Source organism: Plecotus auritus, assembly GCF_963455305.1.
Source record: "Plecotus auritus genome assembly, chromosome: 4".
NCBI classification, from domain to species: Eukaryota; Metazoa; Chordata; class Mammalia; order Chiroptera; family Vespertilionidae; genus Plecotus; species Plecotus auritus.
The window spans coordinates 78,501,809-78,527,938 of NC_137775.1; the positions used below are offsets into that span (position 1 = coordinate 78,501,809).

General features: G+C 39.6%; 1 protein-coding gene across 5 annotated transcripts in view; it reads right to left on the bottom strand.

Moving 5' to 3' along the window:
* BEND6 (BEN domain containing 6) overlaps window positions 1-26,130 on the bottom strand; it is a 62,487-nt gene that overhangs the window by 13,705 nt on the left and 22,652 nt on the right. For 4 of the 5 annotated variants that reach the window (XM_080664708.1, XM_080664709.1, XM_080664706.1 and 1 more), the window contains 2 exons: window positions 23,308-23,524; window positions 15,595-15,772 (listed from right to left, as the gene is read on the bottom strand). In XM_080664708.1, the coding sequence (XP_080520834.1) occupies window positions 15,595-15,772; window positions 23,308-23,427 (298 nt within the window). In that variant the 5' untranslated portion in view covers window positions 23,428-23,524. Of the gene's footprint in view, window positions 1-353; window positions 418-15,594; window positions 15,773-23,307; window positions 23,525-26,130 lie in introns of all 5 variants that reach the window. The other variant, XR_013960416.1, reaches the window with a different exon arrangement.

Below are 26,130 nucleotides of genomic sequence, written 5' to 3' on the forward strand. Positions count from 1 at the left end.
GTTTATGCATTACATTGTAACTAAAATGAATGTTTTTACAAGTTGATTCTTTTTTCTAATTGCTAATAGCATTATTGAAAGTATTTAATGTGCTTGGAGACATTACTGATTCTATAACCAATCACCTTCCAGATACTCACATTCAGCCAGCTTAAGTGACAAGATAAAATAAACCATTTCTCACAGATTAAAATAAATTTTCCATGACCGCTGTGTGTGGTTTGCCATGGAGTCAAATTCCATCAAACTAATAAAAATTCATTGCCACAATTCAAATCTATGTTTTCATATATCAAAGATGAATTCTGGTAATTAACTGAATGTCCTTTGTTCTTTTTTCAGTAGAAACTTACACATTCAAATGTTTCATGTCTCCATGTTAAATGGTCTTCTCTGTTGTTATATTTAGTTTGTTTCCTAAGGACAAATAACATTTTGTTGGAGTTGGAAGCCACCTTGAACCCTATCTAATTCAACTCCTCACTTTATGGTTAAGGACCAAAAGACAGAAAATTTTTTTGGGTACATTTCTTAAACATATTATTGAACTATAATCTTTAGAATAATATAAGATTTGAGAGTTGAAAATCAGGCATATTGATGACATGTCCAAATTAATACATCTGGTACTATATTAATAGGAAAATCTACTAAAGAAGATAATCTTATTTTATATTATTTCAATTAATATTTACTAAGCACCTCTCCTTTGCCAGACATTTTTCAATCAGAAATTACTTATTGAGCATTTAATAATATTAAACATTGATTTAGCTTTTACTCTGTGACAGGCCTTATTCTGGGAAGTTTGCTCATGTTCATTCATATAATCTTCATTGCAACTCTATGAGATAGGTATCATCATTATCCCTAATTTATAGATGAGGACAAGTAGGCAGTGAGAGTTTAAATAACCCATCCAGGGTCAACCCAAGTAGTGAGAAGAAGAACCAAGATTCAAAATCAGACTCTGCCAATTTCATGCTATAAACTAGAATTGATCCTTGAACATGAGTTTGAACTGCACAGCTCCATTTATATGCGAATTTTTTTTTTCCAGTAAATATATTGGAAGTCCCGGCCAGGCAGCTCAGTTGGTTAGAGCGTCCTCCAGATATGCCAAAGTTGCAGGTTCGACGTCTGGTCAGGAAACACAAGAATAAGTATTACTCTCTCTCTCTCTCTCTCATATCAACCAAATATATATATATATATATATATATATATATATATATATATATATGAAAATTTTTAGAGATTTGTGACAATTTGAAAAATAAACTCACAGATGAGCTCCATAGCCTAAAAAATGAAGAGAAAATTAGGTATTCATGAATGCATATAACACATGCACAAAATATGTGTCTTTTTGTTTTTTTAAATATATTTTATTGATTTTTACAGAGAGGAACGGAGAGGATAGAGAATTAGAAACATCAATGAGAGAGAAACATTCAGCTGCCTCCTGCACATCCCCGACTGGGGATGTGCCCGCAACCAAGGTACATGCCCCCCGACAGGAATCGAACCTGGGACCCTTGAGTCTTCAGGCCGACGCTCTAGCCACTGAGCCAAACCAGTCAGGGCCAAAATATGTGTTAATCAAATGTTTACGTTATCAGTAAGGCTTCTAGTCAACAGTAGGCTATTAGAAGTTAAGTTTTTGTGCCCTAACTGGTTTGGCTCAGTGGATAGAGCACCAGCCTGCGGACTGAAAGGTCCCAGGTTCGATTCTGGTCAAGGGCGTGTACCTTGGTTGCGGGCACATCCCCAGTAGGAGGTGTGCAAGAGGCAGCTGATTGATGTTTCTCTCCCATCAATGTTTCTAACTCTCTCTTCCTCTCTGTAAAAAATCAACAAAATATATTAAAAAAAAAAAGAAGTTAAGTTTTTGCAACAACATGGATCGACCTTAAGAATATTAAGCTAAGTAAAATAAGTCAGTCAGAAAAAGCTAAGAACCATTGATTTCACTCATATGTTGGATAGAAAATTGAAACTGGTGAACACAAATAGCAGTATGGTGGTTGCCAGAGGGAAGGAGGTGGGAAGTGAAGGGGTCCTAATATATGGTGGCAGGAGAAGATTTGACTTTGGGAGGTGGGTACACAGTGCAATATACAGATCTTGTAACATAAAAACCCACACCTGAAACCTATACGATCATATTAACCAATGTCACCCCAATAAATTTATTTTAAAAAGGGGGGGGGGGAGTTAATTTTTTGGAGAGTCAAAGTTACACATGACTTTTCTATTGCATGAGTGGGGTCAGCAGCTCTAATACCCACATTGTTCAAGAGTCAACTGTACTATATGAAGCAGATACTCAACATTTTCCAACCCCTATGTTAGGTGCTAGGGATGAAACTGAAAGCACAACCAGATGTGATTCTAGTTTTTTGCAACTGAGAGAGGGTGGAGGACATTATTTACATAACTATTCTGTGTAGTAAGAATTTGGCCTGCTCAAAGGAAGGTCTATTCTGAAGCTCCCCCTCCCCCATTCCCATCCTTTCCCATCAGTTCCTGGGAGGTAATCTCTAAATGTTTCAAAATTTTTCAATAGGAGTGCCTTTGTTATTCATGTTGAGCGCCTCAGACCACACTTCATAGTTTATGCCAAGGGGTTTCTCAGGGTAGGAATGATCATACTCAATAGTCCTAGGGTAGAAGCTGGCCATGGCCAGAAAGCCAGAACGATTTAGAGACTGAGTTCAATCACATAGGTGATCAATCAACCAATCAGTAATACTTACGTCATAAACCCTCAATAAAAACTTTGGACACCAAAGCTCAGGTGAGCTTCCTAGATGGACAATGCTTCATGCAAATTATAACACAGAAATGCTAGGAGGGTAATGCATCCTGAGGACAACAGAAGCTTCACATCTGGAAACTGCCCAGACTCTGCCCAGTGTGTCTTTTCTAACTTTGGCTGGTTCTAATTTGTATTCTTTCACTGTAGTAAATGAAACCATTAATATAACAGGTGTCAGTGAGTTGTGAGTTTCTCTAGCAAACTACTGAATCTGAGGGTGGTTTTGGAAAACCCCCGAGTTTGCAGTTGGTATCAAAAGTCTTAGGCAGACTTGGCAGCCTAGAGGACTGTGCCCTTAAACTTGCAGTTTGGCTAACTCAAGGTACATGCAAAGAAATGAAAAAAATTACAGTTGTTAAGTGTGTAAAAAAGTAATATAAATTGAGCCACTCTAAAATGGAGTTGGAGTACCACAGGAATTGCCTTTGCACATCTCACTCCCCAAACTTTTGGAATATTAAAACTCGTCAAAATAACCTTTGGACTGGACCCAAAGCAGCATTATCTCAAACAACTGTTTGAAAAAATAAAAGAGCAGATATTGTGACTACCAGAATGAAAATGAAAAACACCCTTCGAATTAGCATCACTATGGTAGCTTATCTGCATCTATGGAAACTCCTTCCTTCTACTGATATAATTATTCCTCTTCCCTTTCCCATAAATACCCCTTGCCTTCAACTCCTAATTCAAATACTATTTGGGGTTCTGCCTGGATTGCTTCCCAAACAAGCTACTCTTTTGGATCTAAAAAGAATGCTGTTGCCTCTCCCTCTGGCCTTTTATTTTTAGACTGAGTGCCACGAAGGGGAAGCATAATGTGGTTGACCCAACCTTGGAAAGGAAAGCTTCAGTGGGGAGGTCATGATTGATCTGAGAGCTGAAGGCTGAGCAGGAATTAAATAGTTAGAGGGAATGAGGAGGTCATCAAAGGCATAGGAACCACACGTTTTGAATTTGAGGAACTGCAAGAAGGCCAAAGATAGAATGTAAAGAGAAAAAGGGGATTTGCCCTAAAGTGAGGTTTCAAGAATATTTATTGTGTTTTCTAATAATGAAATTTGTACCTGCTCATTGGAATGCATCTTTGTCATTTCTGCGTATCTCTCTATATATTCATTTATTTTCTTTTACACAATTAGGACCATACTGTATACACAGCATTGTAGCGTGTTTCCGTTTTCCCAATTAAGCCTGTAAGTTGAATATGTTTCCTAAATTATTAAATCTTCTTGAAAATATTATTTTTGAGGTCTATTTAAAAAAAAAAAAAAAAAGAAAGCAAGAATTTATTGACCACAGCAAAAATATACTTAGGACAGTGAAACAAGGAAGGACATAGAAGAAGCAACAGGAGAGCCTGGCTGGGCTGCTTTGGCTCACTGAGAAGTCAGAGAAAAGGGGGAAAAGGAGGCCTGGGAGACAGGTTTAGGGGGTTAGCCCGGGACCAGCTGCTGCTGCCCATTGCTCCCATGGTTGCAAGTCTCATGGGGTCCCTTGGGGGGATAGGTGCTTATAGGGGAAGGAGAAGGGAAAGGGAAGGGCATGGGTATGCTTTCTGGAGGGGGAACACAGAGGTCTGATTTACATAGAGTCAAAGGCAAAATCTTACATTAAGTCTGGGCAGAGATTAAGTAGATAAAGCGAGATGAGTTTGACAAAAAGATACACCTGGTTAATGCACACCCACCACAATATAGAACATTTCCATCTTCTCAGAAAGTTGCTTCATGACCCTTCTGAGTCAATCCTTGCACTTGCCTCAGAGGCAACCACGCATCTGACATCTTTAGCCATAAATAAGTTTTACCTGTTTTAGAATTTCATATAATTCTCTTCTTTTTCTCTCTGCATAATGTTTTGAAATTCATTCATGATGTTCAGTTATTTATTGTTTTGTTGTTGCTGACTAATATTCAATTACATGGATACTCCACAATTAATGTATCCATTCATTTGTTGATGGGTTATTTTCCACTTGAAAATACAACTTTTATTTTTAAAAGATTTTTTTAAATGATATTTTTAGAGAGATTGGAAGGGAGAGGGAGAGAGAGACATTGATGCAAGAGCAAAGCGTCTATTAGCTGCTTCCTGTACACCTCACACAGGGGATTGAACCAGCAACTCAGGTTGGGAATTGAACCGGCTGCCCTACAGTGTACCAGATGATGCCCAACCAACTGCGCCACACTAGCCAGAGCTAAAATACAACTTTAATGGTCCCCTAAGATTCCAACATATTGATGTTCTATAATTTATTTAAATGCTCCTTTTTTTTTCTTTTTGGAATTTAGGTTGCTTCCAATTATCCTTTATTACAAAGAAAACTCTGACAAACGGCTTAGCACATACATCTTTATATGCATCTATGATCATGCCAATGCTATAAATTCCTGAAAGCATAATAATAGGATCAAAAGTATAAATGATTGTAAGACTCAATTAATATTAATATTGCTGAATTGCTCTCTGGGAAGATTCTTCCAACTTAAGCTCCCACTAGCTATGCAAGAAGTTGCCATTTTACTGCACCATCAATAACAGCATTAATCACTAACAATATGCTTCACTATTTTGATAGGCTAAAATCTTAGTACAACAATTACTTGATTATTGTGAAGTTAAATATATATATTTGCCTTTGATTATTTGAACTTCTATGAATTGTCTATTAGATCATAGAATATTAGTAGTTTTTTATTTTATAAGAGCTTAAATGATTGTTGTAAAGTGCTTAGAAGAGTGGCTAATACATTTTAGGCACAATATATTAGCTATTATTATTAACTGCCTTATATGTTGAACATTTTAACCTTTTATTTATCATATGTGGTATTTTTCTTAGAGTGTTTATCTCTTAATTTAAACATTTTTTGAAGCACACACATTTTTAGTTTTTATTTTGGTTAAAGTAGCAGTCTTTGCTTTAGTATGTTATTTATTTTTAAAGTCATTGATTACTTATATCAGTTAAATATTTCCCCATATAGTTTGTACAGTTTAAACATCTTTTTATACGTAAGCTTTTCTCCCCAAAATATATCTTTAAGACTTTTAATGGAAAAATTTGAACACAAAAATAGTAAACACCCATATACTCATCCCACAGTCTTAACTCACAGCAATCTTTTTTCATCTATACCGCCATCCAATTTTTCCATGCCCTCTAGATTACTTGAAACAAATCACAGGCATCATCTCATAGCATCTGTAAATGTTTCCATGTGTATTTCTAAAACATAAGACATTTTAAAAATATAACTATAACACCTATGCCACACCCAGAAATAACAACAGCTTTTTAATGTCATTTTAAAAAACCTAGTAAATGTCCAAATTTCTCTGATTGTCTCATTTTTTTTTAAAGTTAGTTTGAAGCAGGAGTCAAATAAGGCCTGTACATTACAATTGGTTGTTATCTTTTCTAAACTGTAAATTTCCTCTCCCTCGTATTTCCCTGCAATTTATTAGTTAAAGAAAGTGGGTCATTTGGGAAACAGCAAAGTTTCCCAAAGTCTGGGACTATGCCCCTTAAGTGGTGTTTAACATAGTCTTCTGTTCCCTGTATTAGGTTTAAGTGGGTAGTTAGGTCTAAAGGGCGTGATCAGATGTAGGCAGTGTTTTATTTCCATCAGGTGGCATTTAATGCACGGTTACCCTTTTTTGTGTGTGATATTTGCAGTCACTGATGATCACTGCTCAGATTCACTATGCCATAGGGGTTGCAATGCCAATATCCTAATTTTTTTCTTCTTCATTTATTAGCTGGAATGCTACATAGGGAAACTTCCTTTTTTCAAATATTTGTTTACCTGGCAGTTCATTTCATATAGTAATGGCAGAACAAATGTTTGATTTTTTTTGGTATTTGCTAGTTTTCAAAATAATGTTGGTTCTTTCAGATGACCATTAAGGTTTTTTTTCATTGCATACCATTATCAATCATGCATTTAAACTTGCATGATATGTTTATATCTATTGTGGTTATTATTCTTACTAGTGCTCAAACTGTCCCACTTGTGGCCAGTGGGAACCTCTTCTAGTTAACATGTCCACATAGTCTTTGCTAACTTCCTTGCTTCCTGGGATGCCAAGATGTTCAGGTAGAGTATATCTTCTTCAAGCCTGCTGACAAGGCTCATCTTGTTCATCTCCTGCACAAGATGGAGAATTAGCCATTTCTCCAAAGAAACTAGATCTTTTTAGTGGAAAATCGTATTACAAGACCATCTTCAGATGCCAGGAGTGCTTTTTGCTATTGGATTCCTATTTGTAGGCCTATTTAGTGAACAATATTAGAACATATTTATTATTAATTTTTAAAGACAAATTTCATCATATTATTTAAACAGGTACTTCCCATTTAAATTCAGAACATGGAGATTTCATTTAAACTGTAGTTATATTTTTAGTGTGCCACGTGGTGTGAAATGAGAACCTAACTCGAACCTGTCCTTTCCCCTACACACTGGGGTTTACTTGTTGAATTATTCATCTTTTACCTGATTGATTTGCAGGACTCCAGGCCCACTGCAAAATGAAAATTCAAGACTCCTTAGAGCTTCTTAAGAATTTTAATATGGTTAAGTCTCTAACCACTATGTGGAACCTTTCTAAGAGCAGGGCCCTGTGTAACGGCATAGGTGACACACCCATGACTTATGATAGGGAACACCATAATAGCAAGTCCTTACATAGCATTTGCTATTGCCAGGCTCTGTTCTGAATGCTTTACATGTCACCTAGGTAATTACTTTTATTACTTTCAATTTTGAGAAGAGGAAACTGAGGTGTGGAGTGGAACAACTTGCACAAGTTTATATAGCTAGGAAGTGGCAGAGCCAGGATTTAAATCCAGGTGTTTTGGCCCCTTTAAATCCATACTTTTTACCTCTGTGCTATAGTGCCTCTTAGGATAGTTTCTTTATCATATATAAGAGGTTCTATTTGTGAGATATGCATTCTGTTCCATTAATCTGCTGACAATTGCACTGGAAAGTTGCTTTTAATTATTGGAACTTTATATTATTTAATATTGACAAGTTATGTCCTCATATTCTCTTTCTTGTTTTTTTAAAGGATTCACTATTTTTTTCAATTACATATTTTTTTTTTTAATTGATTTCAGAGAGGAAGGGAGAGGGAGAGAGATAGAAACATCAATGATGAGAGAGAATCATTGGTCGGCTGCCTCCTGCATGCTCCACACTGGGGATCGAGCCCGCAACCGGGCATGTGTCCTGACCGGGAAACAAACCATGACCTCCTGGTTCATAGATTGACACTCAACCACTGAGCCATGCTGGCCAGGCAATCCTCATATTCTTTTTGAGAATGTTCTTAATTGATTTTGCCTATTATTTTTTCAGGTTAACTTTAGGGTAATTATTGTCAAATTACCAAACCCAAACCAAACAATCATTGGTATTTTGATTGGGATTCCTTTTGAACTATTATTTTGAGATGAACTAGCATCCTCTCATCTTTGAATGTGACATATCTCTCCATTTATTATTATTATTATTTTTTAATATATTTTATTGATTTTTTACAGAGCGGAAGGGAGAGGGATAGAGAGTTAGAAACATCGATGAGAGAGAAACATCGATCAGCTGCCTCCTGCACACCCCCTACTGGGGATGTGCCCGCAACCAAGGTACGTGCCCTTGACCGGAATCGAACCTGGGACCTTTCAGTCCGCAGGCTGACGCTCTATCCACCAAGCTAAACCGGTTTCGGCTCTCTCCATTTATTTTGGTTTATATTATTTCTCTATTGAGTTTTTAATTTTTCTTCATAGATCCCACACATTTTTTATTAAAATAATTCATAGAGATTGCATAACTGTTTGTAATTAATATAAGTAGATTTTTTTTCCTTGAAGGAACATAACTGGCAATTTTTTATCTACATACTAGTGACCCTGTGCATGAAATTCGTGCACGTTAAAAGAGAATTAATTAGAGGAAAAATTGTAATATTTCTATTTGCCCTTTATAATAGAAGTGTCAGAGATGAAAGTAAATTAGTAAAATGTATATGAAAATAATATATAAATTTATTAATAATCTGGGTGGGGACACACATAGGCAGTGTCACATCCCAGGCCGGGGACACAGGCAGGCAGCGTCACATCCCAGGTCAGGGACACAAGCAGGCAGCATCACGTCCCTGGCCAGGGACACAGACAGGCAGCTTCACCTCAACGCTGGGCGGGAATGCAAGCAGGCAGCACCATGTCCCAGGTCAGGGACAAAAGCAGGCAGCATCGCGTCCCTGGCCAGGGATGCAGACAGGCAGCTTCACCTCAGCGCTGGTCAGGGATGCATGCAGGCAGCGTCACGTTAGCGCTGGGTGGGGATGCATGCACACAGTGTTACTTTAGGGCTGGGCAGGCCTGCTGGGGGCCACCTCTGCTGGGGGCCGTCCCTGGGTCAGGTGGCCTCTGCGCCAGGCCGTGCAGGAGCTGCCTCCACCGGGGGCTGCCCCAGGGCCTGGCGGCCTCCTGTCTGGGCCATGTTGGGGCCACCTCTGCTGGGGCCACCCTGGGCTGGGCCACGCTGAAGCCCTCCTGGTGATGGCAGTCCCCGCCCACCCATTCCTGCTGTGCATGCCTCCTGCTGAGTGTTCGTGATGTTAGGGTGTCCCAGACAATTTGCATATTTCTCTAATATAATATAGGATAAGGAAATTACTGATTTAAAAAAAATGGTAGCTATAAGATTTGGGGCACCTATTATGTACTAGGCATTTGTTATTTTCTAAATAAAGTAAGGCTTATAATGAAAAACAGTAGTCCTCTGCCCTATCACTAATACCTGATTACCACTCCTAGAGGCCACTACCTCCCCTATTTAACTGTTGTTGTTTTTTCTGGTAGCTATCTTCATAATCTTAATAATATACATATACAACTATATATAGATTTTTTAAGATTAATATATTTATTGACATTCAGCTATATAATATAACAATGTAGCTCCTTTCAATTCTTCCCCCAGCCACATAGAAACACACACACTCAGTACTCACATGAAAACATATGCACAGAGAGAAACCAAGATGGCGGCATAGGTAAGCACCTAAACTGCTGCCTCGCACAACAATTTCAAAACTACAACTAAAAGACAGAACGGACACCATCCAGAACCACAGGAAAGCTGGCTGAGTGAAAATTCTACAACTAGAAGGAAAGAGAAAAGATCACAGAGAATTGGAGGTACGGCAAAGGGGCTTTGTGCGCACAGAGAGGAAGGGCAGCTGAGAGCCTGGCTGACTTTCTCTGGTGGAAGGGGAAAGGAAGCCCCCGACCGCACTGAACCCCAGTTCTGACTGCACTGAACCCCAGTTCCGGGCGAGCCCCTGGGGACCCACGCTCTTACTGGGGGAGTCTAGACTCTCGGGCGGAGACTCGGGAGCTGGGGAAGGCAGAAGTCTGAAGGCGCATGCGTGCCAGTGCGCACAAAGGCTGCGGAGGTTGCCACAGGCTTTCCCTAGTGGAAGGGAGTCAGAGGCTCCTGACTGCACTGGGCCCCAGTTCTGACTGCACTGAACCCCAGTTCCAGGCGAGCCCCTGGGGACCCACGCTCTTGTGGGGGGAGTCTGGACTCTCGGGTGGAGACTCGGGAGCAGGGGAAGGCAGAAGTCTGAAGGCGCGCGCATGCCAGTGCGCACAAAGACTGTGGAGGTTGCCACAGGCTTTCACTAGTGGAAGGGAGTCAGAGGTTCCTGACTGCACTGAGCCCCAGTTCTGACTGCAGTCAACCCCAGTTCCAGGCGAGCCCCTGGGGACCCACGCTCTTGTGGGGGGAGTCTGGACTCTCGGGCAGAGACTCGGGAGCAGGGGAAGGCAGAGCTCTGAAGGCGCGCATGTGCGCACAAGGGCAAGGCTGACGGGAAGCCAAGACTGAGACTCCACCCCATCCAAGCTGAGCACAGAGGCTATTGCAATTTGGCAAGTCTAATCCTATAAGGCTGTCTCCAGCACCGAACTTCTCCCAGCATAGACACAGCTGATCCTTACAGCCAACTGGCCTGGAGGTCAATTCTTCCCAGTGATACCAACAACAATCAAGACTTAATTACAACAAGGCTGTACACACAGTCCACAAAGGGGTGCACCAAGAGTGTCCACCTCAGGTTAACTGGGGAGGCAGACCCACTGGGCCATATTGGAAACCTAGCACACAAATCTACCTTACCAACTCAGGGAAGCAGTGAAAATGCGGCGTCAAAGAATCAGATCACAAACGAAAGAAATGGAGGAAAACAAACGACTGGATATAGAATTAAAAACCATGGTTATAAGGCTTTTCAAGACATCCTAGAAAAGGCCGATAAATATAATGAGACCCTCGAAGATATGAAAAAGGACCAACTAGAAATTAAACATACATTGACTGAAATAAAAAATATTATACAGAGACCCAAAAACAGACTAGAGGAACACAAAAATCAAGTCAAAGAATTGAAATACAAAGAAGCAAAAAACACTCAACCGAAAAAGCAAAAAGCAAAAAAAAAAAATCCAAAAAGTTGAAGATGGTGTAAGAAGACTCTGGGACAATTTCAAGCGTACCAACATCAGAATTATGGGGGTGCCAGAAGAAGAGAGAGAGCAAGATACTGAAAACCTATTTGAAGAAATAATGACCGAAAACTTCCCCCACCTGGTGAAAGAAATAGACTTACAAGTCCAGGAAGCACACAGAACTCCAAACAAAAGGAATCCAAAGAGGATCACACCAAGACACATCATAATTAAAATGCCAAGAGCAAAAGACAAAGAGAGAATATTAAAAGCAGCAAGAGAAAAACAGTTAGTTACCTACAAGGGAGCACCCATAAGACTGTCAGCTGATTTCTCAACAGAAACTATGCAGGCCAGACGGGAGTGGCAAGAAATTTTCAATGTGATGAATAGCAAGAACCTACAACCAAGATTACTCTACCCAGCAAAGCTATCATTCAGAATTGAAGGGCAGATAAAGAGCTTCACAGACAAGAAAAAGCTAAAGGAGTTCATCACCACCAAACCAGTATTATATGAAATGCTGAAAGGTATTCTTAAAGAAGAGGAAGAAGAAAAAAGTAAAGATAAAAATTATGAACAACAAATACATATCTATCAACAAGTGAACCTAAAAATCAAGTGAATTAAAAACCTGAGGAACAGAATAATCTGGTGAATATAATAGAATCAGGGGCATAGAAAGGGAGTGGACTGATAATTCTCAGGGGTAAAGGGGTATGGGGGGGATTCATGAAGAGACTGGACAAAAATCATACACCTATGGATGAGGACAGTAGGGGGGAGGTAAGGGCAGAAGGTGGGGTGGGAACTGGGTGGAGGGGAGCTATGGGGGGAAAAAGGAGAAACAATTGTAATAATCTGAATAAAGATTTATTAAAAAAAAAAAAAAGAAAACATATGCACAATCTTCACCTTTTCCATTATCCCAGTATAGTGGTTGCACAATTGCTGGTTTAATAATTATTGTGCTTACTTTATTTTAGTGATATAAATATTACTCAAAATTCCTTTTCTTTAAAACATGATTTTTCCCCCTAGAGTTAACAATAATCTCATTTTTTAAATTTTGCTTTTTTTTTCAACTGCTTCTCTCATGTATCTCTAAACCTCCTACCAGAGGTGTAAAATCTCTTTTCAGTATGTTTTGATACATTATGTCACTTATCAATTTCAATTTTTTCTTGGAGATATCTCTCCAGGAACCTTTCATACCTCTCCATAATCTGGACTAGCTCCCGCTAGGCTACTTGTCATCCCTGAACTTCGCTTCACTATCATTCTGTAGCTCCTTCTGGTCATTCTCCTGAACTGGACCACCTGTTTTCTGGTTACCATGCCTTTTTCTATTCACTCCCATTTTTTTTTTCTTTTTAAATATATATTTTTATTGTTGATCATATTACAGATATCTCCCATTCCACCCCCTCCCCAGCCTCCTCTTCCCAGCCCCGCCCCCCCCTCAGGTCTTCATTACCCTATTGCCCATGTACATGGACTATGCATATAAGTATATGTGTTCTTTTGTTTATCTCCTTTCCGCCCCTCTATCCCCCCTCACCCCCAACCCCACATCGAGTTATGTCAGTCTGTTCCATGCCTCCATGCTTCGGGTCTTATTTTTTTTTGGTCAATTCATTTTGCTCAGTGGATTCCACAAATAAGTGAGATCATGTGATATTTGTCTTTCTCAGATTGGCTTATTTCAATTTACACACCCATTTTGGAGGACTACATCCTCCATTAGCTTTTCTAAAAGAAAGCATGGGAAGTACATTATTGACAGGTTATAAGTTTAAAAATATTACTTCACTTTCACACTTGGTTGATAATGTCACTGGTTATAAAAGTATAGATTTAAATAAGTTTTCTTCAGAATTTTGAAGGCATTGCTTAATTATCTTAGAGCTTCCAGTGTTGTTGGTGAGTCCAATGCCTTTCTGGTTCCCAATTCTTAGTATGTGACACGCTTGTTCTTTCTGAAAACTTTATAATCTTTTCTTTATTTCTGGTGTTCTGACATTTTACAACGTTAGACCTTGGACAAGCCTTTTTTCTTTTTGTGGTATCTTTTGATTGAGAAATGTATGTCCTTCAGTTCTAGAAATTTATAATATTGATTTTAAAAATAACTTCTCCCTCTTCTCTTTTCTCTCTTTTAGGACCTCTTGTCTTTAGAAGTTCTACCTCCTGAACTAATTCTTGATTTTCCCAAATCTTTTCTATTTTACTTTTTTGGGAGAAATAAAAATATGTCTGATACTAATCAGAATGATTCATTAGAGAAGAAAAACTTGATCATATAGGAGAGAGGGGGAGAATCTCTGTAGCTATATCCTTGATTAGATGAAAGAGGATGGGATTTGATGCACAGATGGAGATACTGCCTTTGGCTGGACAACAGAAAAGGTCATTCATGAGTGACAGGAGAGAAAGTGGAGCATACAAGTCCAGGTGTAGAGAGATGACAGTCTTCATATCCTGCAATTTCTCAATGAAGTAGGAAGTGAAGTCATCAAGTGAGACTGAGAATAATGGAGGAGATGTGGGGAGTTGGCAGGCGAGGAGAAAATGAAATGGCAATCTGGGAGTGTGTGAGAGAGAAGAAACTGGTCATAGCAAGTGATTCTTTTCACAGACTGTTGAAACTGATTTGCTACTCTTTAATTTGAATTTTCTCACCTATGATTTATAACAGAAATCGGTCTATAATTTTTTGGGTGGTGCTTTTAGGTCAAGTCCTTGTGTCAATAAAAGCAGAGACAATAACTACCATTATTGAGCACTTATTATTGTACCACTGGTGACTTCTTCCCATTATCTCATTTAATCCTCATAACAACAGGAAAATGATAAATTATCCCCATTGAGAAAATTGAAACTGGCGCTGAGGGTATGTAAAGTGACATGGTCAAAGTTTTATAGCTAATAAGCAGAGTTGAGATTTAAAACCAGGTCTGTAACTCCAAAATCAATACTTATAACCAGCAATTTATGCTAGCTTTCCAGGTGTTTGTCAGTTTTTGTTTCAGGTTTTTTAATTTTATAAAGCTTTTCATCTTACTCTAAGTTCTGGAACAGATTATATAAACATAAGAGTTACCTGTTTTTGTTTTTGTTTGTTGTTTGTTTGTTTTAAATCACAAAACCTCACCAGAGAAAGCCATCTGTTATAAAAATACAACATTTCAAGTTGAAAAAAAATAAAGAGATAATGGCTTGTTATAAACATTATATTTCCATTCACATGTGGCTGTTTCTACTTAAAACTATAAAGCCTTCAGTTTAAAAAATACTCCGAGGAAAGCAAATGAGCCATTACTCTGTCAACCTTGCTCACCACCATGTTCCATCTGTCTCACTATTTCTGACTCGAAAAATATTGTAGAACTTTGCCCTGGGCTAGGCTGCCATCATGTTAGTCTGGATGACTGCGATACCTTTCAAGTTTGTCCTCATTTTCTTTCTTCTGTAACTTGTACTCATTCTGCACATGGCAGCCAGAGGGCTTTATTTCAAAATGTTCTGTGTGTTTACTGTTTACAACAGAATGCTGCCCAACATAGGATATAACTGCCATATACTCAGCTGTATAAAGCAGTGCCTGGTGCTTAACTACAAATGGAAGGCACCCTTTTTGAAAAATAAACACATAAACACAACAGAAGATACTACCAAAAGGCATTATGCCAAGTGGTTTTTAATGAGCTTACGCTGATCTTTCTCCTTTATAAGTCTTCCATGAATGTGATTATTTTCTCAAACCACTCCTCCCAACTCCAAGACTAACATTCAATCCATGGACTCTTTAATTCTGGTTGTTCTATAGTGGATTATAGAACATTTTCTAGTGTTTTCCTTAGCAAAGGGGACTGAGACAAGTATATCATGAACACCTTAACATATTTGTTTTGTTTTACTAATCTTTTCTCTCCAGGGCCTACCAGTGAGTGGCATATACATTAAGTGCTCAATAAATGTCCGTTGAACATTGTTAAATGAACACAATATTAAATATTTTATAGGAATAATTTAAAACTTTCTAAACAATAAACTAGCAGCTTCAACAGGGTGCTCCCATATTAAATTATGCAATCATAGATTTTCTTAAAATGTGACTTTGGTTATTTTTCTCTAAGGTCTTAATGTTCTTTTTCATTCTTGACAGCTGATGTGCAACACTTTCCACTCATAATTACCTTCCCTTTCATCTAAAGATGTCAATTTTCTCAGCGTTTACCTTGAAGCATGACCAGAGACTGTCGAAGTCGGCTGTTTTCTTTCCGGGTGTTGGTCAGTTTTTGTTTCAGGCTTTTTATTTTCGTGCACAATTCCTCCTTCGACAATTCTTCTAAAGGCTCGTCATCCTCACTGGAGCTCTCACCGGGCAGAAAGGCATTTCCCGAGAATGGGTCTCTCTAAAACACAAGGCAGGCACAAGAAAAGAAGCTTCCAAGTGACCTTAATGGTTTATCGCACGTTCTGTAGGCTGAAGGGACCTAGGAGTGCCTGTTCTCCCAGGCACTTCCTGTCCAAGAGGGGAGCTGGGCTCTCACTAATGATGTCGCCTCAGCTTTGTCTTCCACTGTCCAGGGGAACTCAGAAGAAGGGAAGAATATCAAAGTCCCATACACGTGCCTCTTGAAAATCAGGATTCTGACTTTCTACCTACCTTCAGTGAGAAATACAAAGTAGAAAAATAGTGTAACAGAGCAGAGTCCACAAGACTACCTTTCACATCTTTGTAACTCATCCCCATCCTCCATTTCTCCCCTCCTTCTCATTCACAGCCTCGCTGTTGCCATGAGGACAATGTTGGGGTTTACTGCGTCACAGAAAGGAGAGATAAGATTCACCTAGGAAAAAAGCGTTCGTGTTTACCTTTTAGTTTTAAAATAGTCCTTAAGGTCAGTAGCAAGATAACACTCTGAACATACATGCCTTTGAGTTGTAAAACCCAGACTGTGTTGAGACAGAAAAGAATTTTCTCAAATTACGAAGCTGTCATCTATATATATATATATATCCAAACTTGGAAAAGTGGAGCATAGAGTGGAATTGATAAAGTTCCAAATCTAGAAGCTTCAAGTGTAAAGTTTTTAAAAATATATATATTTTATTGATTTTTTTTTTACAGAGAGGAAGGGAGAGGGATAGAGAGTTAGAAACATCGATGAGAGAGAAACATCTATCAGCTGCCTTCTGCACACCCCCCACTGGGGATGTGCCCGCAACCAAGGTACATGCCCTTGACTGGAATAGAATCTTGGACCCTTGAGTCCACAGGCCAGCTCTCTATCCACTGAGCCAAACCGGTTAGGGCAAGTGTAAAGTTTTTTAAAAATATGCCTTATGGTAGGAAAGATGAAGGCATGACATAAAGTTCCTGCTGCCCGGGAAGAGAAAAGAGCCTGGTGCCACGAGGAAGAGGAGCCTCGGGAATCAAAGAACCAAAGTGGCAGAGAATCAGGTTCAGTTATCTTTGATCTTCCTGCCCCTGCCCCTTGGAGAGAAGGAAGCCGGATGACAGGGGTAGGGATATATGATAGAAGCATCCAGATTCATAAGCGGTAATTCCAGAGCAGCAGGGCTGGCTCCTTGCTTCTCAGTCCATTACAAGCTCCCTAAAGAGGCTCCAAGTCCAGCGCAGCATCAGGGCAACAAGGCGCCTCTCTGGGCCATAGATTAGGAATGACCCAAACTGGTGTCTGGACAAATAGACCGGAGACAGCACCCAGACTTGCCAGGGCTCATGCAGAACAGCTAGAGAACCCAAATGGTCCCTGTGTCCTGGTCAGGAAATAGGTAAGTGCTGGGGGAACTGGTGAAAGAGAAATCGTTTAGTACATAGAGAGGCCACAGGGTGCCTGAACCTTATAGAAGGTGATAATGGTGCCAGGATGGCAAACCTCAGTGGCAGGTGCCAACAGAAGCCCCAACGGACCAGGAAGGGCTGGCTGTACCTCAACAGTAACACGGTTGGATGCCTGGGAACCAGGCAGGAAAATCAGAACCTTGGAGGAAGATCAGCTATCCCCACTCCAGATGCTGGGATGACATGGAAAACTTCTGAAGACTTGGATCACTTCCCAGGAGGGAAAAAAGAAAGAGGGGAAGGGTAAGAATCTAGAATCCATAGAGGCTTAAATCTTGAAGTGACTGAAATTAAATTAATGGCTCAAAGGGACTTTTAAAAACTAGAACATTCTGTCATTCGCTGTGAATGAACAAATTTAAGCTTTTCATTTTCTTATCAAGCAAGGATGGAGAATTAAATGTCAGATGAAATCAGATATAGAAAATAACTGATTTTTGTATGACTTCTAATGTACACATTTCGTAAGTTACAAATATATGGTATGTATCTGTGTACATACTCATTATTACATATATTTGTGTAGGTGACATATCTATATGTATATAAAAGGCTAATATGCAAAGGGTCCCCTTGGGAGTTTGACCGGGAGACTGAGAGTTTGATCGCTCGCTATGATGTGAGCTGACCACCAGGGGGTGGTGCAGAACGAAGGAAGGCCTCGGCCGGCAGCCAGCAGCTGGGGAAGGAAGGCCATGGCCAGGAGCCAAAAGGCCCCAATTGGCCTGATTGCCGGCCAGGCTTAGGGACCCTACCCGTGCACTAATTTTGTGCACCGGGCCTCTAATATTATACATATATGTAATATGTACATATGGTAATGAAAATTACTATTATCATATATGGGCAAGTAGCTAATGTACTGTCTCAAATATATAAATGCTAGTGGATTTGATTAAATAGAAATGAAGGATTTTTTTTAAACTTAAGGATGTCTTTTGTGACCATAGTTCTGTGGAGAGTACAGTAAGTCCTCACTTAACATTGTCAATGAGTTCTGCAACTTTAAGTGAAATGACGTATAATGAAACCAATTTTACCACAGGTTAATTGATAGATACAAGAGTTAAGTTCCTATGTCACCTCATCACTGTTATAATGAAACAATGCTGAACAAAATGACATTATTTGAGGACCTGCTGTAATTAAAAAACATTAAAATGTATTGTTCTAACCATTTTGGGCAAGTTCCTATAAGAAAGAAATGAAACCAAACAAAAGCTAATAATCCATTGGTAAGCAACAATGGAAGACAAAGTTAATAGACAAATATCAGATCAGAGAATATATTTGTGATACCTAAAACCACAAGAGACCAATTTCTATAATAGGTAAGATATTTATGCAAATCAATTAAGATCAGAATTGAAAACCACTACAAGAGACTAAAATATCCAATAACAACAAGAAATAAAAACCCAATAGAAAAATGCACAGGGGCAGAGACTGCTAGCTACCTCCAGGTATTGCTCTCCCATTCTTTTACAATAACAGGTTTTTAGCTGGGCAAGTATCTGTCAGCTAATCATTACATTTCCCAGACTCCCATGCAGCTCAGTATAGCTATGTGACTAAGTATTGCAATAAAATATGAGTAGAAGTAATGTGTACCATTGCTGCATCATGACCTTAAAAGGAATGAGCATGCCTTCTCCTGTCTGTGTTCTCCTGTGTTGGTAGAGAGAAAGCCATGATGGTGGGGGCTGTGGTAGTTACTTTAGTCCCAGAGAGAGAGGCTGTGTGTTGAGGAAGGTAGAGCCGCAAGATTAGAGGGATCCTCAACATTGTGGAGCTGGCATACCAACCCTGGACTGCTCTTGCTGTTACGTGAAAGGGAAAAAAACTTCTATCTTGTATAAGGCACTGTTTGAGTCCTTGTTATAGCCTTTACAACATATATGATTACTAGTCCAGATTTTTAAAAATATATATATTTTATTAATTTTTTTAGAGAGAGAGGATGGGAGAGGGATAGAGAGATAGAAACATCGATGAGAGAGAAACAGTAATTGGCTGCCTCCTGCACATCCCACACAGGGGACTGAGCCTGAAACCCAGGCATGTGCCCAACTGGGAATCAAACTGGTGGCCTCGTGGTTCCTGGCTTGACCCTCAACCACTGAGCCACACCAGCCGGGCACTAATCCAGATTTTTTTTTTGAACATATATTTTATTTTAAATTTTATTTTATTGTTTAAGGTACTACAAATAGTAGTACATATGTCTCCCTTTTTTTTCCCCACTGACCTCCCCCGGCCTCCCCTACCCCCCGCACTTGCCCTCGTCCCCCCGCCCCCAGTGTCTTGCGTCTGTTGGTTGTGCTTATATGCATGCATACAAGTCCTTCGGTTGATTTCTTACCCCTCCAACCCGCCCCTACCTTCCCGCTGTAGTTTGACAGTCTAATCCAGATTTTGATACCTAGAAGCAGGATACCCCAAACCTGGTAGACGTCAGGCTGCGGGCAAAGAGAGCACAGGTATAACACACCAGAAAGCTATTGACTCTTGTTCGACCTTGGTGACATATTTGGTAAAACTGTGGTCTGGAAGACCATGTGCTTACTGAGTCTGGAAAAAGAATGTTGGTGTGTATCAGTGGCTTCTTGTTGGTGCTGACCAACAAGAATTTAGAATGCAGCCTGAAATCTAAACCAACTGAGAGTCCAGTAATATTAAATTTGTAAGGTTTGAGCCCTGGCCAGTGGCTCAGTTGATTGGAGCATTGTTCTGTATACCGAAAGGTTGCAAGTCAGGGCACATACCTAGGTTGTAGGTTCAATCCCTAGTCAGGGGCCCTCAATCGATGTTTCTTTCTCACATGGATGTTTCTATCTCTCTTCCTTCTCTCTCTCTCTCTCTCCTTCCTCTTTTTAAAATTAATAAACATATCCTCAGGTGAGGATAAAAAAAAATCTGCAAGATTTGAAAAAGCCAATTACTTCTACATCTAAGTAGCTGGAGGGTAAGGCTGTGACCTCAGGGCCTTTTCAAGAACTTCTTAAATTCTCAGCTAGGCGCTGAGATCCATCCCAATGGGAAGGATCAGATTCAAGCTTTTTGTTTCATGCAGTCTTTAGGTAACTGCCATCAGTTGGAGAGAAAAGAGGCTGAACACAGATGCCATAATAAAAGAGGAGAGTTTTCAGGCTTATTTTTGACCAAATAAACTCTCTGGCTGTAGTTACTTGTAATGGATCCTGAGTAAAATAAGAAGCTTAAAAAGCTATTACGTTTTTGAGAAAAACAAATTGCTAAAGAAATCACAATACTAGCCTGCGAGAGCATGTGACTACCTTACCCCTCAAGGAACCAGGGATCCCCCAAACCTGCACTAGCAAATTGAGACAAGATATTTTCTCCCATCAACTGCCCAAAATATTAAAGTTGGATATCAATGCGAAGTGTTAGTAAAAAAGAACAAATATAGGAACCCTTCATGTACTGCAGACCGAAGTGAACATTTTGGAAAGCAATGTTACGGTGTCTAGTCAAATGAACTAGAAATAAACCTATAACTTATAAGCCATAAATCACTATCCTATGTATTTAGTTCAGAGAAATTCTCACACTATTTCTTAAAAGAACATATATGAGGATATTTATTTCATCAGTGTTCGTAGAAGCAAAAGGCTAAGTGTTCATTAAGGAGGAAAGGATAAGTTAATATGGTGCTATGTAGTAGTTAGACACAATGGATCTGATGCATAATAGATGTTAAAAACAGTGCTGACTGAAAAATCAGAAACAGATTGAGGTATATATTACGATACCAATGTACTACTAAATGATGTACCAAATGATATATCTATAAGGTTGTACAGTGAAGCATGATTTGTAAAAAAAAAAAAAAGATTGGTAGCAAGCCAAACCCATCATAGGGGACTGGTTAGATAAAGAATGGTACATACACGCAGTGGAATAATATGGAGCTGTGAGAAAGAATCTCTATGTACTAGTGGAAAGATCTTCAAAATAAGTAAAACAGCAAAGTACAAAGCAGCATGTCTGGTAAGTTACTTTTTGTGCAAAAGAGGGGCTAAGAATATCTATATTCATATTTGTTTTATTTGAATGAAGAAACACAAAAGGGATAACAAGAAAGCAATAAATGTGGTTATCTGTAGTAGAGGGGGTAGGAGGTGGGAATAGCGTGGATGGGAGACAGGGAAGGGAGGGAGACTTTCTAGTGTTTACCTCTGAAATATATTTATGTATATATATCTATAGATATAGATATAGATATAGATATAGATATAGATATAGATATAGACACACCTATATATACATATATATATTTAAATATATTTTTTTAATGACTTCAGAGAAGAAGGGAGTGAGAGATTGAAGCATCAATGATGACAGAGAATCATCAATCAGCTGCCTCCTGCATGCCTCCCTCTGGGGATCGTGCCCACAATCTGGGCATGTGCCCTGACTGGGAATTGAACCTTGACCTCCTGCCATTGAGTCACACCCGCCTGGTCTATATTTATATCATACATATACATATATATATACATATACATATATATATATATATATATATATATATATATATATATATATATGATCCTTTTTATTTTTTACTAGAGGCCCAGTGCACGAATTCATCCTGGCCAGCAATCAGGACCAATAGGGGCTATGGGAGGTTGGCTGGCCAGCCGGGGGAGGGGCTGTGGGAGGTTGGCCAGCCCAGGAGGTTGGCTGTGGGAGCACACTGACTACCAGGGGACAGATCCTGCATTAAGTGTCTTCCCCCTGGTGGTCAGTGAACGTCACAGTGACTGGTCGACTGGTTGTTTGGTTGCTAAGGCTTTTACATATATAGATTATTCAAAAAAGCTTCATTTTTAAATTTAGCTCTCTGATTCTGTGCTTATGCCTCCAACACTTTCACAGTGATTTTCTGCTCCTCAATCAAAAAAGCATGCTTGGTCATGTCACAGATACATTTCACACACATGGAACCACCATGGCACTGCTGACATACTTTTGCATTTTAGACAACCTCATAAGAACTTTTGGTCTTATGACCTAGACCAGTGGTCGGCAAACTCATTAGTCAACAGAGCCAAATATCAACAGTACGATTGAAATTTCTTTTGAGAGCCAAATTTTTTAAACTTAAACTTCTAGCTACTTCTTCAAAATAGACTCGCCCAGGCCGTGGTATTTTGTGTAAGAGCCACACTCAAGAGGCCAAAGAGCCGCATGTGGCTTGCGAGCCACAGTTTGCCGACCACAGAGCTAAACTCCTTATAATTTGCCTGGGCACACTCCATTTGTGGATTTTGGTGCTTCCCAACTTTCATGGTATAAAGATAAATTTCCATTACCAGAGGTTCAGGACGGCCTAGTTTTGTTATAGGTTGTATTATAGGATATAGCCTAAAACAGTATGTCAAATGCTGGATCATTCTGAATGTCTCTAGACATCATCCCCAAAAAGACTAAAAATATTTTAAACCATGAGAATGTATAGCATATATTTTAAAAAATAAATATACTCACACATAAAATACTATGTGTTATGGAGACATACACAAATACTTGTATTACAAAGATAAGTAAAAAGACACAGAATAAACACATTGATAGATTGAAGAGAAGGGAGTGAGGAATTTAGCTCAAAAAGGAATCAATGAATAAATAAAAATAGGAAAGGCACCCTGACCGAACCAGTGATAAAGATGGGCTAGAAAATGTAATTAGAAAAAGAAAACAGTACACATTACAGAAGAGGTATTCCAATTTCTCCAGTGCTTTTTGAAAGAAAAATGTATTTTCTGACAGTTTGCTGATCTTTAATTTCTCAGAACACCACGGAAAGTTTGAACAACGGCATAATTGGCCATTCTTAAATGGAAGCAGGTAAAATGTATTTTGAGTATGTTTCAAATTCAACTTGTTCAACATTAAAAAGAGAACATGCAATTTTAGTCCCTGGTTGAATAAAAAATTAAAGGGAAGGATAAATTAATAGAACAGGGGAAAGTACTAATACATTAGGAGAGGCATTAGGGAATTGTGGTGGAGCTAGATAATACAATTATATGAAGGAAACAGAAAACCAACCTGTCCTTTATCCATGTCACTGTTTGCATTCTCTGAGTCCATTGTCTCTGTCCTTTTCCTCTTTCCTTTCCTAAGAGTTTGGGTATTGGTAACTTCATCTGTTTGCAAGGTCGTCTGCATTGTATCAATTAGTTACCAGAGGTTTTCTGAAATTGTAGGAGGGAATGCCCATGTAGATGATGCTATTTCAGATGTAGCCCAAAAGTTAATGTTTTTCCTTAAAAACAAAAACAAAAGGATACATAATATATTTACAACTGTATGTTTCATAATGGCAACAGCCACTCAAATTACTTTTACTAAATGTTTCCCATCATTCTTTCTCTCACTGACCAATTTAGTACACATTTTCATTTGATTAAAAAGTCTTTCAATTTCATCATCACCATCATCATGATGTTTCTATAATGTGATATACACTGAATTGTCACTTATAAAATAAAATAGTTAATATTTTCCATATTTACAAGTTTTTTCTTGTCAATCAGTTATGAGGAGTATAAGACAAAGTAGAAATGTTATAAATTTATGCAAACACTATTTCAGAGGACTGAAGTTACACATCTTTAGGAAAAAGACAATAGTAGAGATCTCATCAGGACCAAAATATTCCAAGGTAGATCAATACGAATTAGTGAGAAGTTTTTTTCCCCTGTAAAAACTCTAAAGTTTTTCTTGGTATACACTTAAGAATTATACCATGAAGAATGGGGCATGCCCTAGCTGGTTTGGCTCAGTGGATAGAGTGTTAGCTTGAGGACTGAAGGGTCCCAGGTTTGATTCCAGTCAAGGGCACATGCCTGGGTTGGGGGCTCAATCCCCAGTAGGGGGCATGCAGGAGGCAGCAGATCAATGATTCTCTCTCATCATTGATGTTTCTATCTCTTTCTCTCCCTTCTTCTCTGAAATCAATCTTTAAAAATGGGGTAAAAATATCTCAAAGGCAACAATACATTTTAGAAAAATTTTAAAGGATAATCATTTTTCAATGTCGTTCTTAGGTCAAATAGGGTTGAGATTATCTAATTTAACTTTCACTGCAGATAATGGATAGATGATGTGGCACATATGATCTTTTTTTTTTAATATATTTTATTGATTTTTTTACAGAGAGGAAGGAAGAAGGATAGAGAGTTAGAAACAGTGATGAGAGAGAACACCAATCAGCTGCCTCCTGCACACCTCCTACTGGGGATGTGCCCGCAACCAAGGTACATGCCCTTGAACAGAATCGAACCTGGGACCCTTCAGTCCGCAGTCCGACGCTCCGTCCACTGAGCCAAACCGGTTAGGGCTGGCACATTTGATCTTAACATCCTTATCACTTACATATATTGGTTTGTTTTCATGAAAAGATATTTTATTATCCTATCTAATAAAAGAATAATATGCAAATTAACCATCACTCCACTACACCTACAAGCCACACCCACAAGCCAATCAGGAGCAAGTATACAAATGAACCCAACCAAGATGGCTGCGGCCACGGAGAGAGCAGGAGGGAGGCTTGGGTTTCCCCAGCAATGGAGGAAGCCAAGCTTTCCACACACCCTGGCCAGCCCAGGCCTCCGCTTAAGGCTACAAAGTTTTAATTATAGAAGATAAATAAATCCCAACAAAAATGGCTGCCGCCACGGAGTGAGCAGAAGGCTTGGCTCCACTCCAGGCTACAAAGTTTCAATTGTAGAAGATAAATAAATCCCAGATACCAGGGCCTCTGCTTGGGTCGCCGGGGGGCGTGGCTGGCCTGCAAACCACCACAGGCCCCTCGCCCAGGCCACCCCACGCCCCAAGGGAACCCCCACCCTGATCTGGGACACCCTTCAGGGCAAACCAGCTGGCCCCCACCCATGTACCAGGCCTCTATCCTATCTAATAAAAGAGTAATATGCAGATTGACCATCACTCCAACACACAAGATGGCTGCCCCCATGTGGACACAAGATGGCTGCAACAAGATGGCCAGCAGGGGAGGGCAGTTGGGAGGAACCAGGCCTGCAAGGGAGGGCAGTTGGGGGCAATCAAGCCTGCAGGGGAGGGCAGTTAGGGGTGACCAGGCCGGCAGAGGAGGGAAGTTGGGGGCAAACAGGCTGGCAGGGGAGCAGTCAGGCATCAATCAGGATGGCAGGGGAGTGGTTAGGGGGTGATCAGGCTGGCAGGCAGAAGCGGTTAGGGGCAATCAGGAAGGCAGGTAGGCGAGCAGCCGGGATCAGTCCTAAATGGGCAGTTGGACATCCCTCGAGGGGTCCCAGATTGGAGAGGGTGCAGGCTGGGCTGAGGGACATTCCCCCCCCCACCCGTGCACGAATTTTGTGCACCGGGCCTCTAGTAAATAATAAAGCTTTATCAAGAGAAAAGATTGAGCTTAAAGGGACCTCAAGAAATATGTGGACATTGGAGCAGAAGGTAACATATGCTCCTTACTGAATTACACTAAGTAATTATATTAGAAAATATGGTTCTTTTACCTATTTTAAGAGAAATTCATTATTCTCTACCCCAACCATAAAATAATATTTAGACAGTCTTGCCAGAATTGTATATTGTGATTTGCTGAAAACTTATGTGAGGTTTTCAAACACATAAATAGTACTTGACTAATATATAGGCTAGTCTGTTACATCTGATTCACAAATATCAGAGATCTTACCTAATATTAAGCTTTATTAATAATTTCAAAGATACAGCAACCAAGAGGTACAGAAAGAGTAAGGAGAGGTCTAGAACACCCTACTGGCTTATAGGTCCTTCCTTCTAACACCATACAGGTACTCTGTAGTCTAGAATAATAGCTGAGGCTTCTAAATGAGGTTTGAAGGTCAC